The 14,135-nt window shown below is 38.8% G+C and overlaps 1 protein-coding gene across 1 annotated transcript; it reads left to right on the plus strand.

The window, feature by feature from the left end:
- The first annotated feature begins 1,046 nt into the window (after positions 1 to 1,046).
- On the plus strand, positions 1,047 to 6,684 carry LOC148730525 (uncharacterized). The gene is made up of 3 exons (XM_088761303.1): positions 1,047 to 1,175; positions 5,703 to 6,110; positions 6,328 to 6,684. Exons 1-3 carry the CDS (start codon positions 1,047 to 1,049, stop codon positions 6,682 to 6,684), a joined length of 894 nt encoding a protein of 297 aa, XP_088617429.1.
- The last annotated feature ends 7,451 nt before the right edge of the window (positions 6,685 to 14,135 follow it).

The raw sequence follows: 14,135 nt of genomic DNA on the forward strand, positions 1-14,135 counted from the left end.
GTTCTAACTTCTCGGAATTAAGTTAGATTTTTAAATAAAAGCGGATTAACTATGGAATATATTTAATTCCCTACTGTACCAGCCAGATTTGCGATCATCAATCTGCTAAATTCATTGTTTTCGAAGCACTTGGGACTGCTCTATATATTTAACTAGAAGACAGTCATAGGCCATTGCAATAGTTTTCGAGAAAACGACCACCAGCCCCTTCTGGTGAGCACTGACTACAAACAAAATGTCGCCAATGTTTAATGCGCATACGTTAGCGTGAAGTTATATCTAGGAAGAAGTGAAAATAGAGCACTTTTCGCTAAAACGCGCTTCAGGTCTCCAGGAACACCACACTTTACATCCGAAGGCTTTCCCGCTTTTGTCCTCCCACATTTTTCGAATTACAACACGGTTATCTGTGATATTAATAACGAGCTAGGTCAAACTAACTTAATCACCTATAGCTATTTCCTCATTCAGACACATTATTGTTTCAGTTAAACAAGATATTTGGTAAGACACGTCTGCAATGTGCACCTGATGATCAAAACTCATTCATGAACGGAGTTTAAGGATTAAAACTATGATCTCGCCTCAGAGTGAATCTAACGCACGGCGTTTAAAACGTTTAAGAATTGATGCAGACTACGTGAAACTGTCCAAAGACCAAACTAAGATCATGTCACACAGCACATCAAATGTCTCTTCCTTCTTAATATGTCACGTTTGATAAGAAGTGGAAACTTAACCACGTGGCCCAGATGTTGAGAGTAGTTTCTCTAAACTTATGGGGATTATTTGTCAATACGTGCTTGACCAATGAACGTGACAAGGAAATCAGAATTAAAGTGTTTACCCGTGTGTGATTTCAAGTAGTTTCAGACTTCCCGTTATCATTTAGCTCTGTCGCTTCCTTAATTCAGTTCTCGATTTAGCCTGGTAACTAACAGTTTACATTTCAAGTAAATTCTGTAGGATATAAAAATGCACACACATTGGAAGATATTTCATAGCGAACATAAAGTATTCAAGCAAAGTAACCATCCGGGCCTAGTATGACGAAGCTTCTGATAGTCGTAGCTTTGTTATTTTTCTTACCCAAACCAGGAGTAAGTTCAATGGGAACAACTACCAGTCCTCAACAACAGAATCCTCAGGCTGACGCTGACAAAGAGCCATGTCAGGTAAACTTTGTACTTTATTCTCGTAGCTCTCAAGAGCGGTTGAGACTCACGCGAATTAATTAAATCTTATGCTCTTGCGCTGAAACTATTATTTCTCACGCATTCAAGGTTTCTGATTAAATTCTGGTTACATATAATGAACTCCTTGTTTCCTTTGTGCTCGCTTCGAACATTTTGTAACAGTGGGAAGTCTCGCTCAGAATAATGAAATGTACGTCTTAGCAACTAATTTATTTTTTACTAAAAAATTTAACAGGGGAGCATGGCCCCATATCTCCACCTTCAGGAAAGTAATCCCTGCGGTGTCGCAATCGAATGCTATGCGGTCCAAATCCTCACTCTTTGCCACCAACTCAACTTTAGAGCTCCTGAAAATTAAAAAACCAGGAACTAAAAAAAAAATTACCACTTATGTCTGCCAAGCTGAGTGCAAGAAAAATCGTTCATCCATCATTAGCTTCAGAAAATTTGTTGAAAGATAGTCTCATAAACATTTACATATTTATCACAGTGAGTTGCCTTGCCATTGAAAACTAAACAGGGGTCAATCTTCGTAGATTAATCCTCGATGGAAAGAAACAGTACACAAAAGATCGTAATGAAAGTCATTTTACTAGAGTCTGTGTGCAAAACCAGCGCTGTTGTTCTGTTAAAAGTTTCATGCGCTTTTTTTCATCTGCCTTCTCTCGTTAACAAGCGTCAGATGGTGACACCAGTTTTGTTCAAAATATGTTTCAAAGTTTGCTTGAAATGTACGTCTTAAAAATGAAAATTACATTTTTCATTATACGCAAATAAAGTAATATTTGGTGAAGCCTCTTTCTTTAATTAACAGTGCCCCTGTATTCTATACTACAAATTCGTTGAATGATCGTTCTGTTTATGGAGGATTTTGCCGGACAGTGCTTGCTATTGCCACTGCGCACTCCATCTGCGCATATGCCATTGTCGTGCATGCTCGGGGATGCTCGGGTGGAAAAACTCGTCTCTCGTAACGATCACGCAACAGACTAACCGCAATAAAAGGGATGTTTAACCCTAGAATTTACGGGTCAAATTGGTTTAATCGGGCTGTCTTTGGTTAAAACCGGAAAAGAAAATTTATTGGACCATTGGTCCCCATAAAAAAAAAACAAGAGGAAAATGAGAAATAATATTTTACCCATTGACTTTAATCAAACAGCACTTTACGGACATAGCATAGAGTAGACATGATAATTACTGGGCTGTGGAAAGGTCAAAATTTCACTAGGCCTTACTTGAAGTAATATAGTTCGGGTTTCACTTTATAGCCATAATTCGCATCGCACCTAAGAATCGGAATGTCGTTGATTCAAAATCTATTCCGTAGCTTCTAAGACTTTGATATCCATTATTTTCCAAACAGAGTTTTCGATGGCATATTCACTCTTCATTTTGAGTCCCATAAGTCAGAAAGGAACGGAAAATCCTATCTGAATAAAACTTTTTAAAGTCGGCTGCGTGGACTTCAGTTTAATCATTTGCCGGTTGTGATCGCATTAGTACTACTTAGCCTGGGGAGGTAGAGGAAAGCCCCTCTCACACGAGACAATCGCGCTGCATGGGTGTCAATGCGTTTACTCATAGGGGAAGTGTTAGGAAAGCTTGAGAAAAATGTGACAAAAAACGAATGAGTTGCCAGTAATCGATCCTTGAGTTTGCGCAATGATTTCTGGGACCGCCACGGGGCAAACATGACATTCATTCTTTATTCACACTTATTCTACTAAAAAATACAACAACGAGAAAGAGAAAAAGTAGAAAAAAAAGAAGAGAGTTCTAACTATACATGAGTTTACACAAAGGAGTGGAAAGAGTGTGTAGTAGCCAAAGGAGCCAAGCTTTCGAGTTGGCTACTACGAGCATCCCGCTAGAAAGAAATTATAGGAGAGAGGTTATCGTTCTTTAGCCGCTGTTTTATCAGAAATTGATTCGGGTCACATTGATACAATGGAAGCGTAAGTTTTTGTTTGAACAGCTACGAAATATGTAGTAAAAAATCGACCGATAAACTTTTCACCATGCGCAAGGTATATTGCGACATCCTTGATGGTCTCGAAATTTCGAAATATTAGCTATGAATCGCCAAGAAACAACTCGTTTAAGCCTTTTCAGTTTTGTTTAATTGTGTTGTGTACCTCTAACTATTTTTAATACAAAAGAGCGCTGAAACAGCTACCTCAGATCAGCACGAGATTGAAATTGTGTGCTTGAGCATTAAATATCATCGTGATACGCTGAAGTAATTAAACACCTACATTGCTTAATTATTAGTTGTGATCTATAAGAACGAACCAGCGATGATAATCGGCTAAAAACTGAACCTTTTCTTCTGCAATGATGAGTAGGTAAAAATGGGTTGCTTAAGGAGCGATACACAACTGAATTTATGTCTACAGGGAATACTGTAGAAGGGGCTGCTGAGGTTAAGGGATGTTTTAAATGTAATAGAACAAGATGCGATCTTTGTCGCAATTTCTTGGTTGAATCGAATTCACTTTAAAAGTTTTCAAACAGGCAAAAGTTACAAGATACGATCGAAACTTTCCTGGGATTCTAAGAACATCATTTATTTGGCTTCGCGCAAGAAATGTTGCCTACAATACACTGATTCCACAACAAATGACTTTAGAGTTAGATTTCGCAACCATAAGTCTGCTATGGTCACAAAGAAAAAGACCTGTGAAGTAGCGGTACATTTCAACAAAACACCACATGATTTAAGCAATGCATTGATCAAGTGCAGGCGACCGTAAACAATTCAAGTAACATCGAGAAACTTTTAATTACGAAAGATGCATATTGGAGCGCACAGTTGTTCTTTCTGGCACCTTTCAGCTTGAATAAGCGCCAGGAATTTCACTCCGAAAAAAGAATGAACTATGATTAATGTGGAGAATTTTTTCAAATTGGGCGGGCTTGTGACACTGCTAAAATATTTGACAACAAAGGGCAATAATTACTGAAAAACAATAGCAATTTCGCGTACGATGCCCAAATCAAAATCAAAATTGTTAATCGTGCTACCTATGGTCAAAACTGAAAAGAAAATCTATTGGACAATTGGTTCCCATACAAAAACAACATGAAATGAGAAATGATATTTTACACATTAACTTCAATCAAACAGCACTTTACGGACATGCCATAGTGTAACCATATTTAATTTGAGATAGAATAAATATATGAAGTTCATATATTTTTGAACTGCGGTATTAGATACGTATGATGCACGATCCTCGCAGTAGATAGCGCTATTTGTGCAATAGCGAAAATCAGACCTGAAAAAAATCAGGCCTGTATAGGACTCGAACCACTGACCTCTGCGATACTAGTGCAGCGCTCTACCAATTGAGCTAACAAGCCAACTGGGAGCAGGCCCGTACAGGCCTGATTTTTTTCAGGTCTGATTTTCGCTATTGCACAAATAGCGCTATCTACTGCGAGGATCGTGCATCATACGTATCTAATACCGCAGTTCAAAAATATACGAACTTCATATATTTATTCTATCTCATTTATCACTTTCACGGGTTTATTACAAATCAACTTAACGGCCTGCTCCCAGTTGGCTTGTTAGCTCAATTGGTAGAGCGCTGCCCTAGTATCGCAGAGGTCAGTGGTTCGAGTCCCGTACAGGCCTGATTTTTTTCAGGTCTGATTTTCGCTATTGCACAAATAGCGCTATCTACTGCGAGGATCGTGCATCGTACGCATATTTAATTTACCGGGCTGTGGAAACGCCAAATTGTCACTGGGCCTTAGTTACTTAAAGTAAAAGCTGATAGTATACTATAAAGTAGTATAGCTCGGGTTTCACTTTATAGCCATAATTCGCATCGCATCGAAGAATCGGAATGTCGTTGCCTCGGAAACTTATTCCGTCGCTTCGAGGACTTTGATATCCATTATTTTTCGAACAGAGTATTCGATAGCATATTCACTTTTCATTTTGAGCTCCAGAAGGTCTATTGAGGTCGGAAAGGACCGACCTTAAAATTTTGAAAGTCGGCCGCATGGACTTCAGTTTAATCATTTGTTGTGATCGCATTAGTTCTACTCAGCATGGGGAGGTTGGGGGAAAGCCTCTCTCACATAAGGCAATCGCACTACGCGGTTGCCAATGTGTTTTCTCACAGGGGAGGTGTTAGGACATCTTGAATAAATTGTGATGACAAATTTAAAAAAAACCTCAAATAGCTTAGAAAACGTGTGATGACCCCTTTTTTAAGGCACCGAACAACAGTTAGACCTCTACAAACACACAGTTAATTTTCCATTCAGGGAAAAAACTGTTTTGCCAGGATTTATGATTGTGTAAGTGAGAGTGATCAGTATTAAACATTAAGTATTTTATTTTATTCTATGATTTTATTTTATAAAATCCCCTGATGAGTGAGCAATCACGAAATAGGTTTGTAGGGATGAAAGCGTAGTCTTTGTATTTTTTTTCTAACTCAACACTCAGTCTACCACGTCGATCCGATTACCTTTTTTTCTTTCCAGAAATCCATCTTTGCTCGGGGATTTTCAGGGATTCCAGGATCCAATGGCATACCAGGAATGCCGGGAATTCCTGGGTCCCCGGGGTTGCAAGGACAACAGGGAAAAGATGGAGCCAAGGGAGAGCCTGGTGCCAAGGGACCAAGAGGCATGACAGGGACAAGAGGAGAAAAAGGAAATCAAGGGTCACGTGGTAAAAATGGTGTACCTGGAATGATGGGAATAAAAGGAGATAAAGGCAATGAAGGGTCACGTGGCAGCGGTGGACCGCCAGGAATGAAGGGTGTGAAAGGAGGACTGGGGCCTAAGGGAGAGAAAGGAGAAAGTGTGAATAGTGCAGTGTCACAGACCAACTGGAAACAGTGTGTGTGGAAAAATATGAATGATGACAGAGATAGTGGAAAGATCAAGGTATAGAAATATCTAGAAGATGCCATAAAAATATTTGGGAGTTGGATTAAATAAACATTTTTAAAATTTTAAAATGGAAGTTAACAAAATTAATTTGTATTCAATTCTGTGCTTCATAGCAGGGAGGAAAATTACAAAGTCATTGAATTCTTCCCTATGTGTACCATTATTATAAAAGTTTTTTGCAAGGATATTGTCTTCTTCCCATTTGTTCCAGGATTGCTCATTCAACAAGCTGCAGTCTGATACAGCCATTAAAGTCTCATTCCAGGGAAATATGAGAGTCTATGGCAGTAATCAATGTAACCGGTGGTTCTTCAAGTTTAATGGAAATGAATGCAGTGGACCAATGACAATTGAGGCTGTTGTGTACAGCTATTGGCCATCTGGTAATCCCAATCTGCTTCACCACAGATCATTTGAGGGATTCTGTGAAAACATCCCAAAAGGCAGGGTTACTGTGGAGTTATGGGTAGGAAAGTGTCCTAGTGGCCATACACAGGGTGATGCCAAAACTGGATGGGAATCAGTATCCCGAATAATGATCGAGGAAGTCTCTAGAGCCCAGTCTTAATTACTCCTGCCGTTTTCATACAAGGAACGGTGAAGACTATTCCATTTTGTTTTTTCCGTCATCCTGGCTCTCAAGATTTTCTCCAAGAGCCATAATTGGGACTAATTATGGACCAGTTATGGCTCTTGTTTTCTCCTATTATCGAAGTCCCGAAGTAAATAATATATTCTTTTATGTCGCTGAAAATGTTTTCTTTGAACATGTCTCCTATTTTTCGCGTGAACGAGATATAAGATAATTTCGTTTTATTAAAAACTAGATCATTGGATAATGCAATTCAAGACTTTTTATTGGCTTAGCCATTATGGTATATCAGCCAATATACCATAATCTACAAATATGGTAAGCGTACGTGTCAGCTTAAGATTAAAAGAGAGCTAAAAATTTAATAAAATTTAATAATTTAATTTAACGTTTTTAATAAAACAATTATTAACAGAGTTAACAAGGTTGCTGATCTCTTTTCAGTCGCGTGCTAGACTTCGCCGAGATGGAGGGACTACTCGTAGTCTATAATTTACAAGTTTTCACCAAAGTGGAGGTGTTAGATATTTAACGAGCTGTGAAGGGGTGGAGTAAATATCCACCCTAGAATTGAAAAGTTATTTTAGTATAGCACAAAAAGATGAATTTAACTCGTTTATTCCTGCAACAGTTACGATATTTTCGGGCGCAAATTTCGTGTGCGTTTCCAAGAGGTGAATATCAAAAAATAATCGGAACTTGAGTAGTCAATCAGAGCGCGCCCTAAATGCTATCCAGTGTCTCGGCAAATACCAATAGCAATTATATTAACATTACCATTGTCATTAACAGTACTATTATTGTCATTAATGTTATCATCAAAGAATTCTTTTAAATAAAAGTTAATCGTGCTCGAACATCCTGCAGCTACAAAGCTTGGTCATATTTCAGCCATTATTCATTGACCAGCCGGCTAGATCAAGTGACATGTATTGGTGGTTCCGTTTACTGATAGGAACTTACCTCAAAAAATTTGTTAAACTTAACATAAAGTGTGCTATCAACCTCTTGGAGGCTAGATTTTGAACAGAAGCGCGGGGTCACTATGCTTAGTTTAGAAAGACGAATTGACCATGGAATACATGTAACTTCTTGTTGTATCAGCCAAATCTGTATTTATTACTCGGCTAAATCCAATACTTTCGTAACGCTGAGAAATTCGCTAGATATTTCACGTAGCGAAAACTCCTCTAATTCCAAAGAAGACCAAGGCCACTGAAAAGTAACAAAGAAATTAAAACTTGTCCTGTCTAATGAACGCCACCTAGCTCAGATAAATCATGGCGGCAATTTTGGGCATAATGCTATGGTCAAAGTATCGAGCATAAGGCGGGATGATGACTATACTTCATTTACAGTTAACTGTAGCCTGAGAATGTCAATGGTAAGCCTGGTCTGCTTTTCTTGTTTCCACTCTAGAAATTTGATGCAGCAAAACGTTGTGTTCTGAACTCTGGTAGACCTTTATTGTTAGCAAAGGGGAGGGGATCAGTTTTAAAAACTGTCTACGGTGGCAGTTCAAATCAACTGATCAAACCAATTATCTTGCAATACACCTTACTGATACAGCCCCAGGTTTCTTTAGAAAACTACCCTCTTTGAACGTCTTGCCCGCTTTTATCCTGCGCATGCCCGTTTTTCAAATTGATTGTGATTCTACAATTCTACATCCTCACCGCGATGCTTTGAATATGGAGTACCTCAGGGTTCGATACTTGGCCCATTACTCTTTACTCTCTACCTGGCACCTCTTCAAGAAGTTATACTTACTCGTGACTTAAATTGTATGTTCTACGCCGACGATACCCAAATCTACATCACTATTAAAGATCCTGAGCATTCTGCCGAGTCTGTAAATATTCTTCAAGCATGTGTAAATGATGTTTTTGCATGGTACACTCAGAACATGCTGAAGAGCAATCCAGATGAAACTGAAATTCTGCATTTCACCTCCCGGTTCAAGAAGCAACCGTCATTGTTGGAGACCGTAACATTAGCAAATAGTGAAATAGGAATCAAAGGAAAAGCTACGAATCTAGGCATTGTAATGGATAAAAATCTATCTTTTAACGATCATATCAATGAAACATGTAAAAAAGCCATTTTTGCTATAAGATCCATTGGACGCATCCCTCGATACCTTCCCAATGATGCGTTGAAGATGCTAGTCAACTCCTTTGTAATTTCTAGACTAGACTATTGTAATAACATTCTATATGGAATACTAAAGTATCAAAGGGACAAACTACAGAGGATCCAGAATATCGCTGCTCGTATGATAACCGGAACACGAAACACTGACCATATCACACCTATTTTAAAGAATCTACATTGGCTGCCAATCAAAGCAAGAGTTAATTTTAAGATATTACTTATAACTTATAAGATCTTATATGAGCAATCTACTAGTTATTTAGAACCTATTATAGAAGAATACCACCCATCAAGAACACTGAGATCATCAACTCGCTTACAGTTATGCATCCCACCTATTAAATCCAATTCCTATGGTGGACGCGCTTTTTCAGTATCTGCACCGAAACTATGGAACTCAATTCCCGAATATATTAAAAGAGCGGAAACAGTAGAAACATTCAAAACTAAGCTTGAGACATTTTTGTTTAAAAAACATTACTGTTAATTAATTACTTCTTATAATAATCTGTTGTTAGGCGCATTCAGATTAGAATTGCGCCCAATAAGCATCTACTTATTATTATTATTATTATTATTATTATTATTATTATTACGTGCACTGATCATGAAAATTATCTGCCGAGAAAAGAAAAAACAGCTTGCAGTGTTAGATACGTGCAACGATCATGAAAATTATACTCAACATTCGTATAGATTTTTCTTTTCTTTATCGTATAAGCCAAGTTTATATCCACAACGTGTCGTGTCGTGAGAAGCCATTCGCGAGGTGTGTTGCGTGATGGTTTCCTGTACAAATACAGGACCGGCGTCACGCGACGGTAGCGGAGATAACCTTTCGCGGTCCTTATACTTCGAGAAATTCTCGCGATTGAGTCTCCTGCATTGAATTTTGAGCAGAATAGACCATTAATGGTCGAGGAGAAGTCGTTTTTGTTAAACGTAAAATTTTCCGTTGTTTTCCCAAAAAAAAACACTCTTTCTTTTCGTTAATCATTAAAGTTCTGGTGAAGTGTTTTCCCGCCACTCTTTCATTTTACATTTGATCATGCATGGCGGTGAAAGGTTTCAGGTAAATAATTCATAATTTCCGATTTAAAGATGGCTTTTAAGTTGCCTTATTTTACCAAGAAGGAAATTGTAAATAAGGTGACTGATTTACCGCAATTTCGGAATGAAGATTTTAAGGAAATTGGAATCGTCGGACGCGGTTCGTTTGGAGTTGTCGTCAAAGCTAAACATCTCGGTCACGGCTACGTGTCAGACCACAGGGGGCCCATACAATCTGTTTGTGTGGCCGACCGTTGTTATATAGTGAATGTACCAGATTTACCGTTTGCCTCACCTATAGTAATATATTGCTGACTATGTACATAAATCATTGATAAATAAACGTTGAATTGCTTTACCTGTGGTGCGTAGTCGTCCTTTTGCCTCAAAAATGTTTTTTTTTTGAGCGATTTTGAATAAGTCTGATTTCGACGTTAATGTAATGCATTAAAGGAAGACAAGGGTGGCAGCCTTGTTTTGAAAGGGTTCAAGCGCCCGCGCGATTTTGAACCCGAAAATCGCATCGCTCCGCTTTCAAACTTCGCAGCATCAAGGTCTCTGCGATACTAGTGCAGCGCTCTACTTTTTCAGGTCTGATTTTCGCTCTTGCTTAAATAGCGCTATCTACTGCGAGGATCGTGCATCATATGTATCTAATACCGCAGTACAAAATATATGAACTTCATATATTTCATTGTATCTCATTTATCACTTTCACGGGTTTATTACGAATCAACTTAACGGCCTGCTCACAGTTGGCTTGTTAGCTCAATTGGTAGAGCGCTGCAATAGTATCGCAGAGGTCAGTAGTTCGAATCCCGTACAGGCCTGATTTTTTTTTTTTTTCAGGTTTGATTTTCGCTATTGCTTAAATAGCGCTATCTACTGCGAGGATCGTGCATCATATGTATGTTGGAATATGTATGTTTTGATTTTTCCTGGGTTTCGTGGATAAACAAGATGCATTGGAAAGCTTTAATGAGTGTGGATTCGTCGCTAAAATTGCCAAAGATGTGGCCAGTGGCTTGCGTTACCTCCACAGTAAGGACATTACTGACATTGTGCATAGAGACCTGAAAACTGCTAATGTGTTGGTGAGTAACCAACATTATAACAACATTACAAGCGAAGAAGATCTCTCCAAAGAACTGCAGGAAAACCCCAACATGTGCAAAGAAACAGACTTTGGGGAAAAATCTGATAGATTACCAGTAATCAGTGGTGTACCGCAAGGGAGTGTACTAGGAGCATTATTATTTAGCATTTATGTAAACGACCTTCCAAACATGTCAGAATTGTTCAACTCAATGCTATGTGGACGACACAAAACTTCTATTATCCTTTAGTGCGAATGATTCTGCCAAACCTATAGAAAGAGTGAACTCTGATCTACAACGTATACGCGATTGGTGTTTCGACAATTGCTTAATGCTTAATCCGGAGAAGACTAAACTGATGGTCTTTGGCAGTCGAAGAATGTCTCGTAAAGTTCCAGACTTTAAGTTGTCCCTGCTCGGAAAGGAAATCATCCCAGCTCAAACAGTCAAGGATCTTGGTGTTATTTTCGATCCCACACTATCCTTTGACAATCATATCTCTGCGACTGTCTCATCTTGCATGTCGAGACTATCCCAACTAGGTCCCATTAGATTCGCCTTTAACAAAGATCTGCTTGAAACTATAATTAACGCCCTCGTTTTTAGTAAGATGTACTACTGTTCGTCAGTATGGTCTTCCACATCAGCTTGTAATGTTCATAAGCTACAATATGTTCAAAATTTTGCCGCCCGAATTATTTGCAATGTAAAGAGGTACGATCATATTTCTTCCACATTAGGGTATCTACGCTGGCTACCGGTAAAAACAATTATCCTGTACTATCGTGACGCTACCTTATCATTCAAATGTAAAACAAGCTAGCTAGGTCATGATACCCATGGCTACTGGGACCTAGCTATGCCAATCTTTTTGTAGGTTTTGTCGAACACCAATTTTTCAGCCAATACAACGGCTCCAAACCTGAACTCTACCGGGTCGCTACATCGACGACTGTATCGGCGCCACCTTCTCTACCAGAGAGGAGCTGATTCAATTCATAACCGCAGTCACTTCTTTTCACCCGGCTCTGAAATATACCTGGGGAATTTCTGACAATTCTTTATCCTTTTTAGACATCAAAGTTTCAATTGAAGGCAACGGTTTATGCACTAGTGTGTATTACAAACCTACAGACTCGCATAATTACTTGTTGTATTCGTCTTCGCCGCATCCATCTCACATTAGGAATTCCATTCCTTTTTCTCAGTTTCTAAGACTTCATCGTTTATGTAGTGATGACTCTGATTTCCACCACAAATCAAAGTCAATGTGCCAGTTTTTCGATAAACGTGGTTACCCTGATTCTGTCGTTCAAACGGGTTACCACCGCGCCCAACTTATTGATCGACATTCAGCACTACAAACGTCACAAAAGGAAGATTCCGACCGCATTCCATTCCCTCCCACGTTTCACCCTCATAACCACTCAGTTAAGTCCATCATTCTTAAAACCTTTAAATTACTTCAAAACGATCCAGAGACAAGCACTATTTTTCACAGCCTCCGCTCATTTCATTCAAACGCGACAAAAACATAGGCAATTTTTTGGTCAGAAGTTCTTTTCAGACTAATGACCAACCAGGCACTTTTAAATGCGCTCGTGCACGATGCAAAACGTGTCCTTTCATTCACAACACTGAGAAAATATCGGGACCCAAACGATCCATTAAGATCACCGATCACTTCACGTGCACCTCCGCCAATGTAATCTATTGCATAACTTGCACTTATTGCAAAAAGATTTACATCGGCGAAACAGGCAGAAGACTAGGTGACCGATTCCGAGAACACCTTGGCGACGTGGAGAGGAATGACAAGGACACATCGAAACCAGTCGCTAGACATTTTAATTTACCTAACCATTCTAAGCAACACATGGCAATCTGCGGTCTTTCCTTACACTTAGGTAGCACGGAAAGCCGGAAAACTCTTGAACAAAAGCTCACCTTTCAAACCGGCAGTCTAAGTCCCACAGGTATCAAAGAACGCTTTCATTCCACTAATTTATTCGTGTTTTTCTCGTTGCCATGTTCCCACCAATCACGTAGCTCTTTTTTTAAAAGCACACACAATCCACAATTCCCCTATTCGCTCCGACGAAGGGCTAACGCTCGAAACGTCAGCTTTTATAATCGTAACGGTGGCCAATTTAACATTTCAACTTTGTTGATATATTCAAATTATTTCGTTACCCCCACCGACGCTGCCCCAAACAGTTTCTTTAGAAACTATCAGCCTTTATCCACTTTCATAAATGGCTGCCGGATTAATATTCTTTTGTTTGAATTTAAATTAGCCCTTCTGGCCTCGCTTGAGATAATGTTTTCTTTTGAATTTTGTACTGGAGAACGAGGCCAGAAGGGCTAATTTAAATTTAAACAAAAGAATATTAATCCGGCAGCCATTTATGAAAGTGGTCTATAAATCGTGCCAACAACTAATCACTGATCGTTTATAAAATAATTATGAAAACTTTTAAGTTAAAACTATTGATGAGCGTAATTATTGTTATCATCACTGGAAGTTTCAAGAAAATTTTGTGTTCTAACTTCTCGGAATTAAGTTAGATTTTTAAATAAAAGCGGATTAACTATGGAATATATTTAATTCCCTACTGTACCAGCCAGATTTGCGATCATCAATCTGCTAAATTCATTGTTTTCGAAGCACTTGGGACTGCTCTATATATTTAACTAGAAGACAGTCATAGGCCATTGCAATAGTTTTCGAGAAAACGACCACCAGCCCCTTCTGGTGAGCACTGACTACAAACAAAATGTCGCCAATGTTTAATGCGCATACGTTAGCGTGAAGTTATATCTAGGAAGAAGTGAAAATAGAGCACTTTTCGCTAAAACGCGCTTCAGGTCTCCAGGAACACCACACTTTACATCCGAAGGCTTTCCCGCTTTTGTCCTCCCACATTTTTCGAATTACAACACGGTTATCTGTGATATTAATAACGAGCTAGGTCAAACTAACTTAATCACCTATAGCTATTTCCTCATTCAGACACATTATTGTTTCAGTTAAACAAGATATTTGGTAAGACACGTCTGCAATGTGCACCTGATGATCAAAACTCATTCATGAACGGAGTTTAAGGATTAAAACTATGATCTCGC

Source organism: Stylophora pistillata, chromosome 5 (assembly GCF_964205215.1).
Source record: "Stylophora pistillata chromosome 5, jaStyPist1.2, whole genome shotgun sequence".
Classification (NCBI taxonomy): Eukaryota; Metazoa; Cnidaria; class Anthozoa; order Scleractinia; family Pocilloporidae; genus Stylophora; species Stylophora pistillata.

What these genes read in the sequence shown, in the direction of transcription:
- LOC148730525 (XM_088761303.1), top strand. Translation starts at nt 1,047, where the DNA reads ATGACGAAGCTTCTGATAGTCGTAGCTTTGTTATTTTTCTTACCCAAA. An exon ending in CTGACAAAGAGCCATGTCAG is followed by an intron (nt 1,176 to 5,702) that starts GTAAACTTTGTA and finishes TTTTCTTTCCAG; the next exon opens with AAATCCATCTTTGCTCGGGG. An exon ending in GAGATAGTGGAAAGATCAAG is followed by an intron (nt 6,111 to 6,327) that starts GTATAGAAATAT and finishes CATTTGTTCCAG; the next exon opens with GATTGCTCATTCAACAAGCT.